The 25765-nt window shown below is 43.0% G+C and overlaps 1 protein-coding gene and 1 pseudogene across 3 annotated transcripts in view; one reads left to right on the forward strand and one right to left on the reverse strand.

Moving 5' to 3' along the window:
• The window catches only part of xpo5 (exportin 5), a 357136-nt gene that overhangs the window by 220213 nt on the left and 111158 nt on the right, over window positions 1–25765 (reverse strand). For all 3 annotated transcript variants that reach the window (XM_022232992.2, XM_022232990.2, XM_022232991.2), the window contains exons 8-9: window positions 23447–23523; window positions 10949–11048 (exon numbers count right to left, since the gene is read on the reverse strand). In XM_022232992.2, coding sequence (XP_022088684.2) covers window positions 10949–11048; window positions 23447–23523 — 177 coding nt within the window. The remainder of the gene's footprint in view (window positions 1–10948; window positions 11049–23446; window positions 23524–25765) is intronic.
• On the forward strand, window positions 2343–3214 carry LOC147800499 (uncharacterized; annotated as a pseudogene).

Raw genomic sequence — 25765 nt, forward strand, 5'->3', positions numbered from 1 at the left:
CAACAAATCCCCTATGTTTTTGTGTGTATTTTATTTTTCCTCTGGACCAGCTGCATTCCTTCAGTTTTCTTGTGCGTATATTTGGATAATTTGTATTGATTAGTAATTCTGTTTGTTGTTAAGAGAGACGTTTGGGGATGTAAAGACGTAACCAGCCTTTCATTGTCATTGGAATATCAGAACAATCACTATAACTCTTGAAATTTAAGTATCCGATGATGGTGGTTTTAGTCTTAAGGCAGCCATGTTGAACATGCGGAAGTGTCTTAAACGGACACCCATGCAAGGTACCCACGATCCTTTGCAAATGCAACTCCGAGCATTCCTTTAGAGCCCGCAAGTGGCGCGTAATTTGTTTTGTCTTTTGCAGCACGTGTAGTGCTGGCGGTGGCCATTATTGACCCTTTTGATCTCTGTATGTGCTTACTCCTTGTGAATGAAAGCTCCATGCCCGTATTATGTCCACCAGGGGCACATTGGCTACAGCAAAGGGTGGTCTGGTAGCATGTACATGTACATCTGAACATTGTAGCATCTACCCACGCCAGAATACCCCAAAAAAAGAATGACTGAGGGCAGTGGTTGAAGGCGTAGTGTGCTCAGTAAGCCTCTTAGTTGAGCAAAAGAGCCAGACATTCGTTCTGTTGAACTGGAGCCGGAGAACAACAAGCGTGCATACTGACTCCCGGGAGCGGATCAGTAATAGCGGGAGGCCAAAAGCCCAGACGTCGGAGTAGGCCTAAAGGCTCTTTGTTCCCGCGTGAAGAATGGGCCAGATAGGTCAGAATGGGCCCGATCCCAGATGCTGATGGATCTCTACCGGAATTGGAATGGGTCTGAGCCACACTATGTTTTGTTTTATTATAGTGGTTGGGTGAGAAGATGTTGCCAGAAAACAACCAACCACAAAGGGTAAGGAAACACTTGTAAACAAGCAACCCATACAGTCGAGCGAGCCATGCCCAGTCAAACCCGACCATGAGGAGTTCGAATTCTATGGCTACTGCAAGCGTTGGGGCCTGGCTGCAATAGGGGGTGGCCGAAAGCCCCGATGAAGGAGTAGGCCCAAGGGCTCGGTGTCGACGTGTGAAGAACAGGCCGGAGAAGGCCCAGTCCAAGGCCCATCGGAACGGGAACGGACCGGACCCACCATCTTTTAGTCACGGTGGTTGGGTGAAAAGCCATTGCCAAAAGCCAACTAACCTCAAAGAATAAGCGAACACTAGGCAAAAAGCAACCCAACATGTCGAGTGGGCCACACCTGGTCAAACGCGATGGTGGGGTGTCTAAGTTCCATGGCCATCGCAAGCGGTGAGGACCTGGCAAGAACCACATGCAAGGTACAGCGCTAAACTAGGGTGAAGAAGCCGAGAGTAATGGCCGAACAGCACTCTCTCATGCCGCAGATCACAACTGTAATGTGCCGGGACCCATTCCAGATACGCTCCCATTGTTGGGGAGCGTGAAAAGTGCTCACCAGAAAATCCCTGCAGGAAACGGCGACCCAACACTGGAGAGCCAAGCTGACTGCAGGGTGCCAAATCATGCCCCGAGCTGCCTGCGTAAGGGGCTTACTGGTGCTCAGAATGTGGAGGAGCAGAAGTGGGCCAAACACGTTACTCGATGCTCAAAGAGGCCGTAGGGTAAGACTCGCTCACCAGAGAAATCCCTGTGCTACGGCAGCACCGAGGTGTGTTACAGTGTGCCAAGCTTTGAGCTGCCCAGGTGGCCCCTCAAATGGCAAACTCAGCTATGCTCCCTAAGGCAGTAGTGGAGCATAGGGACTTGTGGAGCGTAGGGACCAGTGATGCATGAAGCTCGATGAAGGCTCGCAGGGAGAGCTCTGCTTTATGTAACGCCCGTCAGCACACCGAGGTCTGTTACGGTGTGCCGAGTTTTGAGTTGCCTGAGCGGCCCCTTCAGTGGCGGACTCAGTCAACTTCACTCCAGAAGGCAGTAGTGGAATGGGATCAGACAGGAGATACCGGATCTCAGGGCCCGTGAGCATGCAGCGTAAGTACCAGCTACCACACCTGTAACGCCACTACAAGTTTGTGAATATCACTCAATGCTCAAAGAGCGAATGCTAGTGCTCGACAGTGACAGTACTGGAACAAATAAGGGTATCGCATGGCCGAAACCCGGACCGGCTAAAGGGAGGGAATAGCAAACTACGCACTGTCCTATTCTCTAGGTTAGCAAGGACTTTGAGCAAGCTTGGTAAGCCATTGAATGCAGTTCAAGGTGGGTACATGCATGCTTTTGAGATAATTAGTCAAAACACAATCACCAATAGGCTCATCGAAGGAAAAGAAATTCTGACTTTGGCAAGACTGAACAGAATGTTTGTCCGCACCATCAAAGAAGTCAACGGCATTGATGCACCGTACCGTATTTGGAACTTAAAGAAAAGTCTGCAGAACAGCTTTCCCCAGCTTGTCTTTGTGAGGCCAACTAATCCAAACATGAGTGACATTGTGTACTGCGAATGCTTATCCACTGAGGACTTTGCAGAGGATTTAGTTGTAACCTCGTCATCTGGCAGTTCATTAGATGAAGAAGAGGAAAAGTTGAGTCATCCAGGTAGCTTGCCGACGGCATCAAAAGAGAAGTTTCCAGACAAAGATGAGAACTTGCATGTACTGTATGAAGCAGCATTGATTCTCAAGTCATCAACTTTCGACAAAATGTCCATAACAGGACCATGGCCACCTACAGCCGAAGACATCTCTCCTGAGAAAGTGAAAGGACTGATTCCTTGGCAGTTATTTAACTTCTTGGTCTGGCTCATTGAAGCCTCATGGAGCAGTTTCAGAAGAAACAGACAGAAAGCTTTGTTCAGTGATCCAAGATCTCATCTTTCTGGCTTAAAAAGGGAGAAGGCCAATGCCAAAGCATTATGCCATAGCAACTGCTGTTCGCCACTTAACTGGATCAACTCAAGTAATTTCAATATTAAATGGGCTTGGTCACAGTATTTCACACACGACGTTGCTTGAATACAACACAGCACTTGCAAAACGCCAAATCACCTTGGGTGACGCTGCTCTGCCATCACAAATTCAGGTTGGCATATTTACCACTGCTATATGGCATAACATTGATTTCGGGGAGGAAACACTTTCAGGTAAGGGTACAACTCATAGCACCAATGGCATCATGGTTCAAAAACCAACCCAACCACAGTCAGAGGTTATCCAAGTGCCAGCAATGAAGAGGACATGTGAAAGGACACTACACCCTCCTCCCACAGACATAACCCCATATTTGGGCCATGGTAAGAAGAAAGGACCATCCCGTGTTGGCAAGGAGGTACAGCTCAGCACAGATATTTGTCAAACAATCGACTCAAATGCTCGAGATCTGGATATGGCCTACTCCAGGATAAAGTTTCTCCGCAGTGGAGCACCAGGTTGGACAGGCTTTAACACTCTCCTAGACACTGTCCATACATCAAAATCAGTCGTAGCATACCTTCCAGTGCTAAATGCTAGTCCAACTGAGATGGACACTGTGCAAACAATCCTGGTGAGATCTCTGCAGTATGCTGAAGCCCTGAAACAAGATGTTCTTGTTTTAGTCTTTGACCAGGCCTTATATATCAAAGCTCAGCAGATATATTGGCGTGATGACGTTTTCGAGAAAAGACTGGTTATTCGTCTGGGGATGTTTCACACCAAGATGAATTATCTAGCATGCATTGGAAAGAGGTTCAAAGATGCGGGGCTTGCTGACATCCTAATTGAGTCGGGCATCATTGCAGAGGCTCACTGAATGGAGTTGTCAGTGGGCACCACTATAATAGAAGCATGCGTGCACACAAGCTAATGCATGATGCTTTGCGACATCTGCAGTGGGAAGCATATGTAAACAGTATGACAAATGATAAACAGGAAACAGTCTATGACATCATGAAGCAAGTTGGTGCAAAGTTTGATGAGAAACAAATGGAAGACATTCTTGACAGCACAGACTTTCAGATGGCAATTGCATCCTTCAATGCATTCATCGAGAAGACGAGCAGTGAAAATCCCACATTTTCCTTTTGGTCAAGCTACATTGACATGTTCGAGAACATTCTGCTGCTCACTAGGGCAACAAGAATGGGTAATTGGGAACTTCACCTGTCAGCCGTGAGAAGGATACTACCATGGATGTTTGCCTACGACAGACCCAACTACTCCAGGTGCTTGTCTGCATGCTATCTTGAAATGCATGATCTGCCTAATACACACCCTCAGCTTACTCTGCATTAGCCAATGGGGAGTTTGCCGTGCAGCATCAAGATGGCTATGGGTTTGCCCAAGTAGAATGTGACCTTTGCATAGAACAAACATGTAACAGGGATGCGAAAACAAAAGGAGGAATAATTGGCTTCATCAGGAAACACGGACCAGTACTTTGTTGGTTGCTTACACAGCATGAATGTTCCAGTATCAAAAACAGTTGCAAAGCAATGGCTGGGAGAGAATATAAACCAAGACCAAGTAAAGATCTTGATCCTTCAAGCATAAGCCAAGATGAACATGACGTTCAAGCTGTCACCGATGCAGTACGTACCATGATCAATCCATTTGAAAGTGAAAGTGATGAACTCATTCACCTGTCGGTATGTCCTTCCACCCAATTGCCAGTGTGTTGTCAAGTTTGGAGCGCTTTGTCTGCCATGTTTATGGGGAGAAGAAGGCAACAAATGTCAATGATGTCTGGTACAGAAAGTTTAGTTACCCGGTTGGCCTATTTTTCAAGATGGCCGCCAGCTTTCTTTTTATATGGCCCTAGTTGGACTCAGGATTTCACATCTGCTCTTTGAGGGCTGAAATGCGAGTATCTCCTCCCAATTTTTCGAAAAAGATTTTTTTTCCTTTTGTTTTCAACGTAGAAAAAAGGGCAGCCTCCAAAAAGGGAGCAGGTCGGTACACTAAACATGTATATTTTTGTACTTCACCTTAGATGTGTATTTAGTTCAAGTAACAAGAAACTCCACATTTTATTGACAAGGTCTTTATAAACACAACAATGTTAAATAAAATTAGATATGAGCTACATGTAGATGAGTTCTGGAGGTGGGCGGAACACCCCCCCTTTTGAGGGATAATATACTTATTTAAGGAGCAATTCTTTGTGTCTGGGGACTTTTGCGATGTTCAGTAATCCATTGTCTGTTGATACATGAATTTTGATAATATTCATCCTCCTAATAGACCAAAATGTAGGATCCTTTTGCATCTGGAACTGTATGTCATCAACTACACGTTATAAAATAGTGAGCAGTGGTAATGTCTGGGGGATACTATCAAATTTGATCAAATTTGATCACAAATGGATTTTCATATATGGAATTACTTTATGATGGTTTGATGTTGTCCCCCTCTTGTTGCACGAAAATCTGAAACTGGGTACAATAACAGCCATTGCCCTATGGCCTAATAGGGGCCAGATTAGCGTGCAGCGGTGCTGAGTGGCTCATTGCTGTGGTGGTGGAGCGCTTTTGTCTCCGGTGGTAATCTGCTCGCTCTAAATGCCCCAAACCGTGCTATACTGTTTCAAAACAAGCTGGATTATCTCCACTCTTGAGAGTGAAAAAATGTCGGTAATTCTCAGCAGCCTGGTCTTTTGTTCCAAGTACGGTCTTTTGATACAAGGCCCTGTTCCCTTTGTCCGATTTCGGAGACCCCGGCCACGCACATAAAGCATACGTGTCCGGATCCGGAATCCCCGGCAGGGAGTGGTTAACGATCCACCAGACACCTTGTCATCAAGGCTGTTTGCAGGTGACTGCATGGTTTATCAGGAAAAAGAAAAACCAAGGAGACGGGTATACTCCAAGAAGATCTGAATCCTCTCTGTTTTGGGAGCAAAATAGCAGATGCACTTTAACCGCATAGAGGGGTCACTTCATGAGGATCACTTACCTTGAAGTGAACTGGCATCAAATCTCTCTTGGCAGGGATACATTAATCATGTCACTACAAAAGCAAATAAAATGCTCTGCTTCTAAAACCTAATCTCTACAGTTGTGACAGATCAACAAAGGAAATAGCCTACAAGGCTTTGGTGTGACCTCAGAATATTGTCAAGCCATATGGAGCCCACATCAGAATAGTAATATTCAAACTATTAACAGAGTTCTGAGATGAGCATCCCGGTACGTGCTTCATAACCATACAAGAACGTCTAGCATCACAGACATGCTGCAGCTCAACTGGGCATCACTTGAATCAAGAAAAACCAAAGCCTGACCATAATTACATCATCTACATATACAAGGAAACCCATAATCTCTTCCCAAGCAAGATAGCTCATCTTCTCCAAACATGAACAACTACCAAGCACACTAGATAATCTTCTGGTCTTTGTATGTATGATAAAATCTCATCAAACAAAACATGTCATACTTCTCATATCCATAGTTAAAACCTGAGTGGAGGTTTTGCCTAGGATGCCAGATGTTCTCCTTCAGTAGTATCATTAAAAACTGCTTCGGGGGGCTTGATTTGGACCCCCTTGCCAAGTTTATGCATCCACATATGTGTGTAACAGAGGCTTAGGGATTGCAGCTAACACTCATAAAAATTTATGGAAACTCAACCAGGAGTAGTTCCTGAATCAATTCGATTGGCTCCTTACCCATTTCCTGCTGGGTGCTACGCAGTGCCTACATACAGGCAATTTTCAAGATTTTTCAATTTTCAAAATTCTTTTAAAAATTCATAATTTCATTAAATGGACATTTGCACCCACACAAATTACTGTCTGGTAGCTACTCTAAGCTGACAGGCAACCTCCAGACGCCCGAGCATGTAAGCCAGGCCTGCCGCCCTGTAAAAAAAGCCTCAAATTGTGAGGTGTTACATAATTTCCTTTGTTCCCAGTGTATGCCAGTGGGGTCTTTTCAAATGCGGCTGAATTAGCATGCAGCAGTACTGTATCACTTTTCGATGGGGAGCTGCAGCACTTTTGCCCATGGTGCTAATCCACAGGTGCACTATGCCGAAAACTGTGGTACACTGTTTCAAAACCATGACAGATTACCTCTGATGGCAATTCCAAGCAACGGGGCTTTTGTTCCGAGTATGGTTTTTTGTTGCAAGGCCCAGCTCTTTTGTCAGATTTCGGGCACCCGGGCTATGCGAACAAACCCAAGGTACCCAAAACCAGGTTCCCCGGCAGCATATAGTTAACAATAGTATTTCAAACAATAACATTCACTGTCCACAGATTATCTGCCCCCTACAGTATTGACAGTATCTTCAACTTGATCATTGAAAAAGCTACTGTGTTTTCCTTGATGTTTTTCAAAAGCAGTCAGTTCAAATATGAAATAAATCAGTGGAATGAAATCTGCAGTAAATAGTATACCCCTAAATTAGCCAAAATTGTAAAATTACTGCCAAAAATTGTGTAAACTCCCTCTAGAGATAAAAAGGATTGGGGAATGATTTTCAATATTTTCCCCAACCATTTCAAAGCAGGGTATTAAAAGTTCAAACCAAGAGTGCTAAAACAAATCAAAAGGCTATAGAAGATATTTGAGTTTTAAAACAGTTTTAAAAACTATTGGGAAATATGCATGTTGACTTTTAGAATACTGGTTTTGACTTAGGGAGCTTGTCCAAAAGGTTGAACCGCGGTTTGAACATGGACACCTTGGTTTTCACAGGTCCTTAGCAACCAGCCGACTTTCTACTGCCGGTGCCAACTTACCATATCAAAGGCACTGACTAACAAGGCTCCCTATTGTTATTTGAATTTTACACCGGGCGCAGCTAGCAGAATCCGACCGCGGCGGCTGTGGTCGGTTCCACGGATGCTTTGGAGCACTGGGGCCACTGCGTCTATTTTAATTTATTGGAATCCAGTCCCCTAGCCCTTAATTGTTGCACAAGAGTCATGTTCAGTTGACTTGCAGTCCTTGAGGCCCTTCTTTATAAGTTGCACTTTTGTGCCACAGAGTTTGTCAGTGTGTGATTGGTTAGCCCAAGTTCATGCACTTTGAAATAGTCGGCACTGGCCAAACCCTTTCGCTGCTGTAATTACAACATCAATTGTCTTCTTTCAGAGGCACACTTTAAATTCCCAACAACTGCTGGTATTCCGATTGGAGCTTGCTATTCAATACTTTGTATGAATGTTTGAGAACCACGTACCACCTATTCTTGGAAGCCATCGGAGAAGTACACACAGGAGCTGTCAATCACTGTTTAGAAAGGGTTTTTTTTTCTTTGCAGATTGGATAAAAGGGCCATTGGCCGTAAAAATCTAATGCCCAAATTTTTTCGCGACGTAAATAACGCAAATACACGAGAGGAAATTAGAATTCTTCTTTGTCTATGAAATTAATTATTGTTGGTCATTTTTTTGCGTAATTTTTCAGGGAGAAGGGGTGAAGGTTAATTTCAGATTAAGTCTATCAATCTGAAAACAAAGACTGAGCATGTATTTCAGAAATCTTGCACGTCTTAGCCTCTTAAATAAGCATTTTTTTTCCCAATGCTTAAAGATGGCAAACCTGTTTTCTGCTGTAGATCTTTGTGTCTCTTTTTACCTTGTTTCTGGGTAAAATTCAAATTATCCCAGAGTTTATAAACATATACAGAACACCCAGTACATCATTTTTTTCCGACCGTGCCAGCAACCTCCAGGTCATCACCCGGAGCTACTTGACCATTGCTTACGTTTTTGGTGAAAGGCATTTAATATACGCTGATAAAAGTGTAAAGGCTGGCCCATACTTCAGGCGAATGCGAAAATAATGCAAATAGGATGTCATGAAAAATTGGTAGCGATATTTCACCAGAGATGAAGTGAGTTTAACTTTTGCAAATTCTGACCTCGAAATTTTGCGTACGCATTTGCTTTCCCGCTGAATGTTGAACTGACCCATTAATGATGAGCATTTGCGAATCGCGGTGGTGGAAACATGTGCACAGTGTAACACACTAGTTCGCGCCACGCCGAATCATTGGCAAAGAAGGCATGAGGGAAATGCGGCAACCAATCAATGTACAATTCCTGCCAAAAAGGGTCGCAAACGTTCTACTACATGTACATCGTATATGACAGAAAAAGTCAGAAAAAAACGAGCGTTTCCACAAAATTTCCAGACACAGCAAGAGGCTAATCGCCCAACCCCCGATGCATCACGCACTCTTACAACACGATACAGACATCATTTGCCAGTTTCCTGAAGTCATGACAAACGTAAAGCACGATTCGAAAATCAATGATTTTTTTACATTAATTACAAAAACGTCAAAACAAAAATTCCCTTCCCAATTCTGATAAAATAGGGCAAAATGAGTTCATTTGACTACTCTCACATCTCAAGTGCACAAGTAATTGCCCAACACTGAATTATTCATATTGCTGCAAAAAGATCTAGCGTACCCATCAATGAGAATGTGCTTTTTCATGACGTACATTTTGCAAGACACAGCTATCCAATCGCAATACATGTATTCCTTCATGACATCATGCTTCTTCAGCGACCATCTCGCATGTGGGCAGCCGCGCCACGTGGTGGGTGAGTGAATCAATAAATCGTGTCATGCAGCTAGTGTAAAAAATCATTAGACAGACGGAAAATAAAATAAAAATGTCTCTCCATCATGACAAAATTTGTGTTGGGAAGACTACTTACGTGGATGGGGGCTTCAGTCAATGAGTCTTCACATTCTTGCAGGCACACACAGGCCTACATGTGGATGCCGTTTAGCTTTCGTCATCATCCATGGCGATCGAAAGCCTTTTAAAGATCCCTAGGTGGCTGCTTTCAAATGTATTTGCTGTGTTTAATCTCACATGCACATTAACATTTTTAATATGACAGTGAATTTTATTATTCTAAACACATCACAATGTATTTGATTAACTCATCAGCATTTTCACGAAGTGACAAAAACCCGCCGGCGGAGAATCAAAAAATTTTCAATCTGGAGTTTTTCCTACCATTTTACTTTCTTTGATCTTAAGAACAAATTAGCAAGTTTCAAAGCGAAATGTTGTTTAATTTCATGGTAACTGTAAACAAACAACTAACAAAAAGCTTAGCCTCTGTGTTTCTCTATTCCAACGAAGTGACAAAAAGTCACATTGTTATCCTTGCACAAGTCTGGGTGTAGACATGCATGTGAACGATGCTGTACATGTACATCTACATGAACACCTGTCCGCTTGTTGAAATACTGGGTAGCACTCTCCGTGTGTGATTTGATATTGCGCTGAGTAAAATATATTTTTCGGGCACTGCCTGAATCACCTTTGTAGCATATACAGAGTCTGCTTTTTTGTGACTTTCTGAGAAGAATTCACCACGTTTATGTCCCCGACGGAATTGCAAATGCGGCACCCACATTCCGAGGATAACCAGTAGATATACATTAACATGTGCATGTACATGGACACTGAGCATCTGTCTGTGCACCACGCATACAATGTTCGGATTGACCCCGATCGCTGCGGCAGGCATGCATAATTCAAGACACGATCAGCAGTACAATTGCAGTAATCCTAGGGCTGCCTCATTAAATGTTCTTGGCATGAGTGAACTTCAACGCGGTCGCTGCAGTTCCTAGCAACAGGGCTTAACCGCGATGACCGTGTGCAATTAAACTGCAGCGACCTTTTGGACAAGCTCCCTTACCAGGGTTGGTGTGAGGTATGTCTCGTAATTTAGCTCTTATCTGCCAAAACCATGACAGGATATTTTCATGATCTTCCTTCAATAGTTTTGATTTGTTCATACATATAAACGAATCAATTTATATTAAAAATTGTGTTTTATGATTTATATGTACAGACTACCAGAGAATATGAATATTAGATGACCTATTATTAATTTTATTCCATAAAAAATATGGTAAAAATCCAAGTTGGTTCATGAACATCCAAGCATCAACTTAACCCCATGTACCAGTATGTCCATGTTTCAAAAGACGATACATACCCATAAGATGCAGAGCTGAGCACCTAGGCCAGTAAGGACATGACACAGTCGTTTCAAGAAGATATAATTCTCCTCATCCAATCCGGCTGCACAAGCATTTCTGCAATAGTAAAACCAAGGTCACCATAAGGCTACCTAAAATTGAGATCAATCTGATATGCACATTGCACTTGAAATTGTCCGCAGAAACAGCAGTTAAAGGCCAAACTTCAAAGAGACATAAAAAAATTCCTTTTACCATACAAAAGCAGAATGCAATAGGCACCATGGAAAAAGTCGGAACGGGTCCGGACGCATTCCTTTGAGTCCGAACTCAAAGGAACGCAAGCGGACTCAGTCTCATGTGTCACTGCATTCCCTTTGAGTCCGATTGCATGCCGATGCGGTCTGGTGAGCACCGAGGAAGTGTTGACCTATTAAACGGGGGTTGACTTAAAGCAAAAGAAGCTACATGCCTTTGTGCAGGACAACTCCGGCTGACAAAAGAGTAAAGGGATGAGTGGTATCATTCTTGGCTTGGGGCTTTGCCTATTAAAAACTCCCATTAACTGGAAATAGATATTTGTTTATGTATAGCATGTCAGCATGTCATGATTTGCCATTTCTTCTTGGTGTTTGTAAAACTTGGTTGTTGTTTTTTTCAGATTATAAATATGGATAACCAGCAGCAGCGATTTGTCTTCAATGTTGGGGGACGGATTACCTTACCAATAAAGGAATACCAAAAGAAAAAAATGTTGGAGATTAGGTATACCCATCCCTGATCAGTATTCTCTTTCGGAAGAACGCAAAATCAGTTATTAGGGACAGTATTTAATCGAAAAATTGGCAATTTGGTGTCTTTTGTGTCTCTTGGCAAATATGTGTTATTATTATTTTGTGGGTTTGTTGCACATGGGTGCATTTAAATTAATCCAGTGGGAAATATCGAGGGACACTGCCATAGCCATTCCTCACTCATTCTCTTTTTTTAGAGGGGGTTAATGGCACCATGGATAAAATTGGTGATGCTTCGGGCTCTCCAGGTTATCTATTATGTTTTCTGCAGATACAGTGCAGTACGGAATATTTATATTGTTTGTATTTCTTACCAGCATTATTTACTTTAACAGGCCCTCATTATTGAGCTACATGTATGTTCAGAAAAGGTGGGCTATTAGACCGATGGTATTAGAAAATAATTGGACATACACAATTGCGCAAGTATCCATAATGCCTTGTGCTTATTTGTTTGATTGAGAATTGGTTGCCGTTGCTAGACATCGTGTAAAAAAAAATTAAAAATGCGTTTTGAGCTCAGACCAAGGAATGCATCAGATCAATGTCTGTGAAGACGCACACACATATACATGGACTGATGCATACATTATGAGTGTGTATCCCGATCTTCCTTTGCTGAAACACAGCACTGAAAATGGCACGTGGCCACAGCCCGTATGTAATACACTGCACGTATGGAGACGGGGGGGGGGAATTATTGTATTTCGACCTCACAGGTCCGTACACACTCACCGCCATGCCAAGGCTAAATTTCCCCAAAGAGGATAATCACAAAAGCATAATTTGTGCCAGGTCAAAACTAATTACATGTATTGAGGATTAATGTGGTCGTTCATCAAAAAATACAAAAATAAAACCTAGTTCGCGCATCCGGAAAAAAGTTATTGCTGGAAGGGAAAGCATGTACTATAAATAGATCAGTAGCCCTCGGGGAAGATGTTTCAACTTTTTTGTCATATTTGCCTTAAAATAAGTATGGAAGCATGAAATGTCACCAAACTTGACACAAAATGTCGCGACACCACACTCCACCATATATTGGAAGACGAGAGACCCTTTACGTAGATTTCCAAGTTTTGTAGGCCAAAATCACTTTTGGGGTTATTCAGACTACCTCACAGAGCATAATGATGAATTTTACCTTTTTGGACCTAAAATAAGTACGGAAGCCTGAAATGTCACCAAAATTGACGCAAGATGTCATGACACCACCCCTCACCATATACTGGAGATGAAACACCTTTCATGAAGATTTCCAAATTTTATTGGCCAAAGTCACTTTTGGGGGTTGTTCAGGCTACGGCGCAGAGCATAATGGTGAATTGTACCTTTTTGGTCCTAAAATCAGTACGGAAGGATGAAATGTCACCAAACTTGACGCAAGATGTCACGACACCACCCTCCGCGATATACTGGAAGATGAAAGACCTTTCATGTAGATTTCCAAATTTTACGGGCCAAAATCACTTTTTGGGGTTGTACGGCCTATTTACAGTACGTTACTCACGTTTTAATACCCTTTGACTTTAAACAAGAACAGAACATATATGTGCCATATGTTTTTTTTCTCCTGCGTGGGCCATTAAAACGGTCCAACCCATCACCGGCATCACCACCCCAAACTGAAGGCTTACTGATGGAAAAACGATTGCAGAAATTCCCTAGTAAGAAAAAGGACCTCAGATAAATCCGGCAGTAATTAGCCAGTACCCAGAGCGTCATGTGTAGGGGCATGCACAACCACAAGGTTGCGCGAGTGCATAGCGATGTTCCCCAACACCAATGTTCCCCCCATACCCATGCCCCCATACTATCATACAAAGAAAAATATAAATTAGAACAGAATCATAATCATGCTTGGAGAACATCAGCATGGGAGAACATCGGTACGGGAGAACATCGGAATGGGCATGGTACAGGGGAACATCGGGCAGACCCCGGTTACGCTCACCGTCACACAGACTGGGTAGACAGATCAATTAACTCCAACATTTTCGTCCGCTATTAGGCGTACCCAGTGTTCCGTCTGTACATGATTCACAGAGATACAGGTACTTTTTACTGTGTGTGAAGGTTCCATTATTGTGTTTCAATTGGATTAAATATATACTTCAGGAGATAGAGGGCTGAATTTCTAAGGTCACAGGACTTGTCACCTGGTGACGTCAACATCAAATGAGATCGATAATTGTCTAAATCACTTCCTTTCCAAGATATCAGCAAGGTTTTAACCAAATTGGATATATGCTTCAGGAGATATACATGTAAGAGTTTTAAAGAGTGCACCTTTAATGTCACGTGACTCGTCTCCTGATGACATCATCATCACACGAGGTCAATATTTGCCTGAAATACTTCCTTTCCAAGATATTTGCAAAGTTTGAAACCAATTGGACATGTACTTCAGGAGATATAGTACTTTAAAGGACTCATTTGCTGACGATATTGTCATCACCTGAGGTCAATCTCCATTTATAAGCCTTCCCTTCCTAACTATCTGCAAGGTTTCAACCCAATAAAATATGTACAATACATAATACAATACACAACATTATTGTTATTGTGGAAAGAGCACAGATTAGAGATTATAAACATTAGTCCCTTTTGGCGTTCCATACAATGCGATCTGTTCTCGGCTCCACATGCTCAGCATTTTGCCAGGTCCTGATTACATGCCCTACGCACTGTGTGCTGCTGGCCACACATTACAGGCAGATATTGAAGATTCCTGCAAACAGCAGGCAATCCACAGTACACGAAAGGGATTTTCGGGTTTTTGTCGTCGGGGCTTCATCTGTGTGGAGGAGTACACCACTTAAACACTTCATGCAGTTGACTTCAATGTTTTAACTATCATCTAATGAACAATATATGCTTAAATCTTTTACAGTTGATTTTTAACCGAATTTTGAAGAATAAAAGAACTTTTTATCATAACTTCCGATCTGATGAAGTCATCAGCCCCAAATTTCACACATATGTTAACTGGGTTAAGATTGTCATCTACATTAATTTTCAGGCGATTCGGAAATTTGCCACAGACATCCATTCAAAATTTATTTTTCAGAATTTTTAACCTGTTGCTACAGGGCGCTTGACAATTACGTGACGTCATCAGTAGATGATTTGAAGACTGCTATACCCAAACAGACTAACACTCTTGAAAACAACTTGATACCTATTACCAATTTGTAATTAATTGAACAATACCCCGATAAGCCCACTTCCAGTTTCGATCGAAAAGAGGGGTCACGTGATTTGACCCACACAAGATGAATTGAAGACCCAATTTTACTCTGGCACTTAATTGCTGCAAACAGAATGCTGCGGGAGGCCACGGTTGATTTTATATGGATTTTTACATTAACATAATTTTTAAATATTCAAAATTTAATAAAAAATCACTTGGTGACATCATCATGACGTAATTAATTTAGTATTATCTTTGCTTCCAGGTCTTTCCTTTGTGTAAATGAAGATCACTAAGTTACCAAAATTAAGTCTTGAAAATGAAATAAACATTTAAAAATCAATAAAAAATCACTTGATGACATCATCACGACATCTTTGAACTAAGGTCCTTCATTGATGTAAGTTTGATGAAGATCTGAAGTCGCAAGAGGACCAAAGTCAAGTTCTTTCCATGGTGTAATTTTGATGATATTTGAATATTGCTAAACAACCAAAATGTTGCCTTGAAAACGTGTAGAAAGTCAATGGGCTGAAAAAAATATAAATAAAACAATATACTGAAATAAAATCATAAATAAGATCTGTATATATATGTGGTGGTCGGACTTGGTCAAGTCTATGATTCTGTCAGGGTTCCACACCACGCACCTTCTCACAAACTCCAAGTGTTCTTACTCATCCAACATAATCCCTACATTGTATTTAAATTGTACTTTCTTTCTACAGTTGCCCAATTGGTTTTTCATGGTCATAATCGTAAATTAATTGTGTCCTTATCAATGTTACTCTGCAACAACAGCTTTTAGTCCATGAGTTCTTCCACTGGCGCCAGCAAACATTCCACAAAACAATGTTGCGCCACGGGTACCAGTCACATGTACTGCGTGTGTACACGCTCGCGCAACGCAATGTACATGTACATGTGCAAAACATACGCGATGGTTTTTCGGGACACAAGGTTGACTATGCATAACGGTAGGCAGCCAATGGTCACCATTGTCAGTACATTATAAACACAGTCGGTAAACTCAAACACGATCCACAAACTGCGGTAAACCTCTTTTTTATTAAAATCTTGAAGAAGTAGACATTCGGGGAAAAAAACACTACTCAAAAAAATAGCAGGGCGGCATAAATTTTAGCAGGGTGGCAAAATTTTACGGCCCAAACTTTTGGCAGGGCAATTCGCCCTGCTAAAACAGCCTGTGGAGAACACTGTTTATTATCTTTTCTTTTCACAGCAGAACTCTGTAGAAAGAGCCGGTTGCACAGTGTCCTTATGATTATGAATTGTGTCCTTTTGACTTTTATCTTTTAGTCTTACCCTTTTGTCCATTTTGTCATATCTTGTGACTAAACTTTTTACTCTTGCAATTATCAGAGCATAAGCTTCTTTCTCCACCATTTATAGTCAATCAATCCATATTAATTATTTTATCACTGTCAAACTCCATTTATTAGTGTCAACAATTGTGTGAATTTTCTCTACCTTAATAATATTGGGGCAGTCCTAAATTTCTTAACTTCATTTAAAATAAAAATAAATCAGTTCTAATATACAATGAGAATAATAATTCTATGTGCCAATTTTTTATTTTTATTTGAGAGTACCTTGGTCACCGGAGAGATGAATCCTTAAACTTAAAAATTAAGCGTATCCCACCACCGTAGGGTATCACCACCCACGTATGAACGTGACATATATAAATATCTTCAAGTAATAAATCACTTGACGTCATCAAGACGTCATTGTTCTAGGACTATCTGTGCATAGGGATCCTTCATTGGTACAAGCTTGATGAAGATCCAAAGTTGCAAAAGCACTAAAGCCATGCAGAGAATAAACATGCAAAAAACAAATGTACTTTTGCGGAGAAGAGGGGAAAAATAAAACACATGACAAAAAGTTGCGAAAAAGCCACAACTAGAGGTTTGACGGTTATTAAAACAACCGCTGGCTGTTTTGGAATTTTTGAAGAAAAAACTTCAAGAAATTAAACTATAAAAATATCACAAACAAATACATGTAAGCAATACTGATTTATTTGATACGATGCGACATGTACTGAAATATAGCTTTAAATAAATGTAACCCTAATGTGATGATAGCTGATTACAAATAATGTTTTAAAGAAATCATCACATGTACTGATATTTCAAAGGATATTAAGCTTGAGGAAGTGCACTTTTAATGTCCCTTGACTTGTCAGCTGATGATGTCATCAATACACGAGGTAAATTTTCGTCTATATTGCTTTCATTTGTAGTTAATCTGCAAAATTTCCACCCAACGGGATGTGTACTTTAGTACATATCAGGCCTTAAAGGATGTGTCTGGATTGTAGAGAAAATATCCTGTTTGGATCGATGATATTGGTCCTTTTGTACAAGGCCGATTGTGTGTGTACAGCACATAGCGAGCTACAAAATTAGCCATTTGGGCATTTCTGTAGACCCTACCACTGTGTAAGTGTAGTTTAATATCAATATCGTATTGGGCTGAGGCATACAGTGGGTCGGGTCTCAATGTGATACTTACCCCTGCCCAGCCTACATATGCAAATTTCCCATGTTCCTATTACAATTCGCTAAAAAGACTTGATTATGCATGCTGCCCCTTGATCCTCCACAATGCACTGCAATCCCGCCGCCATGTTCGTCCTTTTCGAAGCGGGGAAATTCCCGGAGCCAAAGTGGGGAAGGACGGGCTGGAGCAGATGGGCAGGGTTAAGTATCACTAGGAGACCCGATCCACACTAATGTGGGGGAGGAGTCTCACATACCCCTGCCCAGCCAACATATGCAGAGTGGCACCGTACCCTGGAGGTGGGTCGGCAATGGGAGGTAGTGTAATTACTAAAAGGACATAAGCGGGCGTCACTCAAGTGAGCACTCACCAGAAAAAAGAAATCTCTGTGATGAAGTATTCACCGTCCAGCCCAGGGCAGTGCTGGGCATTGTCCGCACTGCCGAGCACAAGGTTGCTGAGCCAAGGGATGTTTCGCTCTGCAGGACATCCTTCAGATAGCACTCGGTGAAGGTGGAGGGCGATCTCCAGCAAGCCGCCTGGCAGATTTCTGCCAGAGGAACTCCAACTCCTCTGAAGTATGACCAAGACACAGAAGTAGCCCAAATATTGAGGGCCCTGACGCAAGATAGGGTTGTCTTGTCATGTTGTGCCGGCCAGTCTCAGTTCGTGAAGATGATGGCCGAGACCATCAATCGGGCAATAGTGTCCTTTGATGCTGGATGAAAGGGTTTTGTCGTAACGATGAAGAGCCGGGAACTAGACTCTTCGGGATGCTTGGTCCTGGCAAGGTACCACTTGAGAGTGCAAACCGGACACCATATCTTGTCAGAGTCATCTCCCGAAAGTGAGGCTAGGTCAGAAACAAATATGTCGAGAGGCCGGAAGGTAGGCATCTGGTTTTTTGTCAAAAACTTGATGGCTGTGATAAGGCAAACCCAATGTGGCTCCCAGCGGATGTGACCTTCGGCCATTGATAGCGCATGCAGTTCGCCACCGTGTCTCGATGTAATGACTGCGAGGAGGAACACCAGTTTGATGCTGAGATGGAGGTTACATGCATCAGAAAGCAGCTCTGAGGGAGAACCGCCAAGAATGCTTGAGATGCTTCCATGGCCCCAGGATAGAAAAAGGCGTTTGACATGGGGACACTCGACAAACATTCCTCGACGAAGATGGTGGATGGCAGCGTTATCAGAGACCATCAATCCATCGCTGAAGTCCAAATGAACGGCTGCCAAGGCCGACCAGAAATTGCAGATGGTGGCAATCTGGAGGCCCAAGTGGAATAGATACATGAAAAAGTCTGCAACAGAACTCACAGGAGCTTCGGTTGGAGAAGCATCGTGGTCGTCGCACCATCTGATAAAATGTTGTAGTCAGCTGTTTTAAATTTTGCAAGTGGACAGTCGTCAACCCTGGGCCGTCATGGATGCAGCGTCCGCAGAAAAGCCCGAAGCTCTGACGGATCACTGGACAACATCAAGCACTTAAAGTGAAGATCCCCCAGTGCTGGATGGAGGACACCCGACTTGGGTTGACGAAGAAATGTCCTCCCTGGGCGGAAGGACCAGTGGCCATTGTACCAGAAGTCTTGTTAGTCCCGGAAACCATGGTTGGCGAGGCCAGAATGGGGCGATGAGGAGTGGAGTGGAAGAGCCCACATGTAAATAGATGCTGATTATTCATAATAAGGAAAGAAAAGTGAGCCCTGTTATATTGTACTATTTTCAATGTAGCCATTTGTATCCCTGAAGTTGGAGGACTACGGCCATACCATTACGTGCACGGGGATTTAAGATCATTCCGTATGCACTGCAAAACTACTAAAATTGCAGGTAAGGAGCAACCAAAGATTGCAGACCGCTCCATAACCAAGTACGTCGAAACACTGCCACATTTCCATTCACTCGCTGGAATAGAGATCGCGAGTAAATAACATGAAATCAACAGATACTTGCCAAGGCCACCTTTTCGTTTTGATTACACTGGGCGCAGTCAGAAAAGGCAACCATGGCAATCCCTTAACAAAATTGAGCACGGACAGCAGACACACTTTTGTCAGACCTCGTAACAGTTACAGTATTTAAAGTTTGGACATGCCCACTCTAGAAGAACTCACACCCGGAAGGCAACGTGGGGCATGGCCAGGCTGATTGGGAGAATATATGAAAAGTCAGCGAATAAGGGCAGTCGAGGCGTGGGTACCGGATTAAATGGCGTGATCATCGGTCACAGCTCGAGAGGGAGGGCCCGTCTGGAGATACCGATTGACTGTTACACACCTGAATGCCTCCGATGACGAAGTTTCAGACATCGGAGCGCTCGATGGGTCTGCAGGTAGGGTGATGACATCTACCGCAGGCATTAATGAACAGAAGACCTATGGACGAAATAAAACAGACATATCAATGCAGTGGCATATGGGCAGAGCTAAATTTGACTCATAAAAAGAACTGGGTTAATTGGAATTTCAGGCTATTCATGGTGACGGACTGAGCACGCAGTCGGTCGCAAACGTCGAGTGTGCTCCTGGTTCTTTTCAGAACCACACATACTCATAAGAGAGATATATATATCCATTCACATGGTGCTTCCGCAAGCCTTTCACCTAGAACCCGGTTCAGTTAAAGAATTTTTATTATTACTATTGAATGAATTTAGCAACAGCAAATTCAATTCAAAAAATACATGAGGAAAACAGGCACCGTTGTGTATTAGACAGACCCACAGAGCTGGATGTGAAGCCGGAGATAAAACTGGATCTGAAGCCGGAAGCGGAGCCGGCTACAAATCCGCGTAAGAATCTGGAAGGAAATGCTCACACAGGGAATCCGGATCTGGGGCAGTCGCGGGGGGGGTGGAGATTGACTCAAGGCAGCTGGCTAAGGCAGACAGCATCTCCGAGAGAGCAGACAGCCATTATCAAACCCGATGAAGAAATATCTTGCCCAGGTGCGCAATGGAATTTCTTGCATTTCGCTTCTTATGTGTGGCAATCCAGTCGTAGAACCCGAAGATCAGTGGCATGTCTGGAATGCAGGTTGTGATGGGTCGAAGCGCGCAGAACCACCGGAGAAGCCGGAAACGCCCTGGTCAGATAGCCCTAGCCTGTACCCAAAAGCCGCAGTGATGAGTGGCATTCTAGAACTACGGCAGTGATGCAGTTTGTAGCCCGAAAGAAGGTCGGTGAAGAGTCCACATAGGTAGGCGGCGCCTCTGAATTGGCCGCCCCAAAAAACAATAGACATTATAACTTCCAAGTCATGCCTGAGCGAACTGCTGAGAAGTTCATCTGACAGCTGTAGTCCATGGCGTGTGACGGTCTTTGTAGCTGGCCCGGGAGTAACGGGGCCGTCCCAGTGTGTAGACTGGTGAGCTATACAGTGAATACACATCTTCCATGGTAGACGCTAGTAGTAGGGAGACCACCAGAGGAATTCAGATCACGGGAACTGCGGGTGAATGTCATGCCCAGAACCAGCTAACAGGTGAGTAAGTTTACTTGCCCCAATTGCAATGCCAACAGAAAGAGCCACCAAGATCTGGGACATGATCCGGAGCCGGGTCCTACTGGGGGAACGGATCTGGCTAAACAACAAGGACCACTTCAGCCTCTGAAAATGTCCCCTGTGAGGTAGGAGGAACGGCAGGGAGGGGATTCAGATCAGGTGCCATCGCTGCTGGCTGAAGCTTGGAGTCTATCTTGCAGGCAAGGAAGGTGAAGGCCTCCGAGATGGACTTGAGGGTCGTCATCCACGGGGGTGGATCATGATCGTGTGACACAGTCTTGGATGAGGAAGAAGAAGCCGAGGAAGATGATTTGGCCTTGCACTTCTTAGTTTTTACTGGTGCGGGGAAGTTGGAGGCCGGGACAGGGGCCATTGTCCGAGGCAACGGGAAGCTGGGCGGCATGCTGAATTGCTGACTCGCCCGTGGCAGAAGCGGTGGAGTGTGGCAAGCCCACTGTGGAACCCGTTGCCTGCTTGGAGGGAGTTGACTGGCCCGACTTTCGAGCGGGTGCCGCTCAGTGAGCAGGAGCTGGTGAAGGGCCCGAGGCAGACGGCGGATCATCGCCCCAAGGGGCCCCACTGAGCCATCAGTCGGTAGGGTCGTCCAGGGAAACGGTAGGTAGCGATGCCCAGAACCTGTGGCATGGAGAAGGAATGGCTCATTACTCCCTGACAATCATGATCAATGGCATTGTTGCAGCACAGCATGCTCAACCTGATCAGTAGGCGTAGAGTGGGCATCGATGACCAAGGGCAGTGTAGTAGTCCAGCACACTCGGCCCGGTGGGTAGGTGGGTGGAGTAGTCATCAGTGTTCAAGGGCATTGTTACGGTACCGCTCACTCAGCCCGATTAATCCTGGTAGTGGTCATTAGTGATCTAGGCATGTTGCGGCATAGCACGTGCAACCCGATCTTGTCAATAAAGGTCCAAGGCATGTTGCAGTATATCACGCTCAACCCCGGCCTATTCAATCCACTGGGTCTCTCCTCGTCGAGGCTGCTAATCGAATAACGCAAACTCGCACCACAAAGGAGCGGGGAAGCCTACCAAGCCCAGCTTGGCAGCAAGACCTGTATGGCATTGGGCCATTATTATTCAAATGCACACACCACATAGAGAACAAAGGGCTTCCCGGCCCTGGTCAATGGCCATACCCAACACAACACATCACAGTAGGTCACACCCAAACCTGTATATGATGCACAGAAAAAAGGGGCAGAAAAGAACCGCAAAAAAACAGCAAGCCAAGAACGAAATATGACAATAAGCACTCTTACCAATAAATAAGAAATCACTCTTTATTTTGTATTACAGGAATCAAGTCAATTCACAAACGCGAAAGGTACAGAACTTCGAAAACATCCGTAAATGAAAGGCACTGATAAAAGGACGAACATGATGGAGGGACCGCAGTGTATTGTGGAGGGTCAAGGGGCTGCATGCATAATCAAGTCTTTCAGTGAATTGTAATAGGCACATGGGAAATTTGCATATGTAGGCTGGGCAGGAGAATGTGAACGTAGGAGACAGGCTATTTTCCTGTTTCCAATACTTATGCGCTTTGCGAAGACAGACAATGAAGCATCATAATGCACTAGGATAAAGAAAACCCCAAATTAGAGAAAAATGAGCCAGGACACATAGACTTATAAAGAAATTAAATATTCAACATCCAGCTGCAAGCCGAAACAGCAAAAAAAAAACAACAACAGCTGTTTCACTGAAACAGCTAATTAAAGAGCAACAATTTTATCCTTCTCAAGAGTCAGAACAATAAACAAGGTGATCGAGGAATAACACCGAAACACGTGTTAACGAAGGAAAAAAATCCAAAAAATTCGGACCCAGAACAACACATTCCGGCTCTAAGAACAAGAGGATTAAAAAGTGCCGACGCCTTCGTGGGGGGGTGAGTGGGGGCACACTATAGGTGATCAAGAATTTAGCAAATGGAAGTAATGGACTAGGAAATAATGCATGGGTATTGGTAATCTGCATACGTTGCAGGCAGTTGACTGCTTTTCTCAAGGTGGCAATATCTCCCCAAAACAAAATTGATACTCCAGTTTGAAGAACATTATTTGTTTACGGTCAGCTATTTTGTTGACAAATGGAGATGCAAACAATAGTAACAAGGAAGAAATTGGCAAAGTAAGAGTGGTACTATTAAAGCAAGAGAGACATTGTTGTACAACCATGGTGTCAGTGTGTGTTTGTATAGGCCTTTTCTGCCGACTTGACAATGACAGTCAGTAAAGTTGAACCTGATCCAACTCTCCTGTCTACGTTCATGTTTGTGCTAGTCATAACAAAGTGTTTCCATACAATTGCATATCCACAGAAACTGACCAGCAATGCTGTCTGCATCTCTTTGCATTGATATGGAAACCAGGCTTATGAGTGTCTGTCATTAATTCTCTCACATCTCACTAAAGTACACTATAGCAAGAATCCATACAAACTATCGTCAATGATGCATACTCACTGGGCTGCTGCAAGGATGGTCTTGATAGCATCTGCACTGAACAAAACAAGAAGGGGGTGCCTTTCTTCTGGTTTGCCCTATAGTTTCAGAAAAGAAAGCAACTATGAGTAAAAGGAAACATGTATAAACTACCAATACAAATGGCAGGTTCTTAAATTTCTGAGAACAGTAGAAGGGTAATTACAGAAATAAGGGGCCCAAAAGTGTGACTTTTTGTGTCCCTGTTACATCTCACCTTGGAAATATCACCGGAATTGATTTCAAACCATTACTATTTGTTTGGCAGGTAATTTGCATTAATTCATCACTTTTTGAAATTAGAAAATTTGTTCTGAACTTACAAAATTATATGTCGGATCACAAAAAATCGACCCTTAATTTCTGGAATTATCCAGAATCAAAGTAATAGACCGATTGCGCCCACTCAGTCAAGTGACCTACAGTGAGTATCAAATATCAACAACAGTGTTTCATAAGTATCATTTATCAAAAATAGGTAACATACTCAGACTGCAGATGTGCCGGGTACTATACCATATTGTTTGTACACAATGCTCAAAACACACGTTGCTGTGGGGTTGATACTATTCTATTACTTCTAGGTAAATTCACTCATTACATGTACAGTTTTATTCTGAAGACTTACTAATTTACTCAAGAAAATCAGCAAGAAATACACCAAAGTGTACAGAAAATACAACAATAAGAAATATACAAAATGCAAGAGAAAAATCATGACAACAAATCCTGTATCAGTATGTTTGGTCAAGCACTAGTTGTTGGGACCACATACATGTACTTGTCAAGCAATTTTGGAAACTGTCCCAACAAATCACTCCCAAATTTCCTGACAAAATAAACTGTCCTCTCAATATGGAGTTAGCCAGGGAACATACAACAAACAGTCACTTCTGTATTTTGGGGGATTACATTCATGTTGAAATACACAAGTAGATATCACATCAAAACTTTATAGGGGATAAATTTCTGTCCGCACAATTCAATCCCAATGTTCCAAACAAAAGAAATTATCCCCTCAATTTTGTGAAGGCCTAGACACGTCCCACAGCCACAGGTTTACATGTATGATGTAAATCCTTAAAAATGCTAAATTCTTAAAGCGTGTGATTTTTACTTTACAAATGAAATAAAACTCAAAGCAATGCCATAAACATTATTGGAACAAACTAGACTCCTTACCATTTCAGAGTTTTCAATAAATAAATTTGGGGAATATGATCCTAAATACTCATCTCATGAATAAGCATAATGAAAATAAAAGACTACACAAACAGCAACAGAGAAAATGTGACCGTACCCAAATTAGCTATTTGTAGTTGTATTTGGATATATTAGAAGAACCAGTAAAAGGTTAAATTCAGTCAAATCTAAAAAAAATGATTGCTCAGTATTCATTTGAAGAATTAGTCTGGGGCACCCAAATGTCCAAAGTGATCTGGAACCATTTCTGAGCAAAATCCACCAGCAGTCCCACACTGGGCCCTGAATTTCTGGAATACTCAGCATAATTGGATCATAGTTATTGAACCTTTAGGACTCCCGAACACCCTGGGTTTAGCTAGAGCATTTTGATTTGAAAGGCCCTGTTCTGACAGAGGAGGCAGGATGACAGTGGGTGGCAGAACTTGGCAAAGTTCCAGAGAAGGAAGCTTGCGACTGCTGGGCATGGGAAGATTGTGGCCGTCAAAAGGAATCCCAGTTATCTAAAGATTTACAGGACCAAAACTGGCTGGATGAAGGTCCACTTGTGGAATAGTTTAATAAACTACATCTTGGGGCATTTAGCTTCCTGAAGCATACAAGTATATTCCCTGAATTTATTTACAAACAGGTCACTCCCTGATAAGGGCAGGTCCACCATACGTTTCCTGGAACTATCGGATGGCCAGAAAAGGTTTTCCAAGACCAAACTATGCTGCAAAGAAGTGACTAAGACTGACCCAAGAGAACTCATGTAGGCAAGTAGCCAGACAGTCAGAAGTAGCCAGTAGCCAGACAATCAAAAAATTGAAACACAAAAAGGAAGAAGGCTCAGGTATCAGAAAGCAGGATGGAGAAATTGGAAACCCTTGCCCCATGACGCATGTAGGAGTACAGCTTCTAAAGGGCAAAACACAGGTCTTTTGTGCACTTGTCAGGAAAAATTTTCTTTTGAAATGAAAGGTGCGAGTGCAGCCTGTTTTTAACCTTGGCTACAAGAGAAGGCACCAACAAATAGCATGCAGTCTTTAGAAGTTGCCTGGGGGAGGAACAGCTGTAGAAGAGGGACACTGGGTATGGATTTCTTCTGAACTTTTG

Source organism: Acanthaster planci, linkage group LG01 (assembly GCF_054643075.1).
Source record: "Acanthaster planci isolate LZ-2023a linkage group LG01, COTS_SCS, whole genome shotgun sequence".
Lineage (NCBI taxonomy): Eukaryota > Metazoa > Echinodermata > Asteroidea > Valvatida > Acanthasteridae > Acanthaster > Acanthaster planci.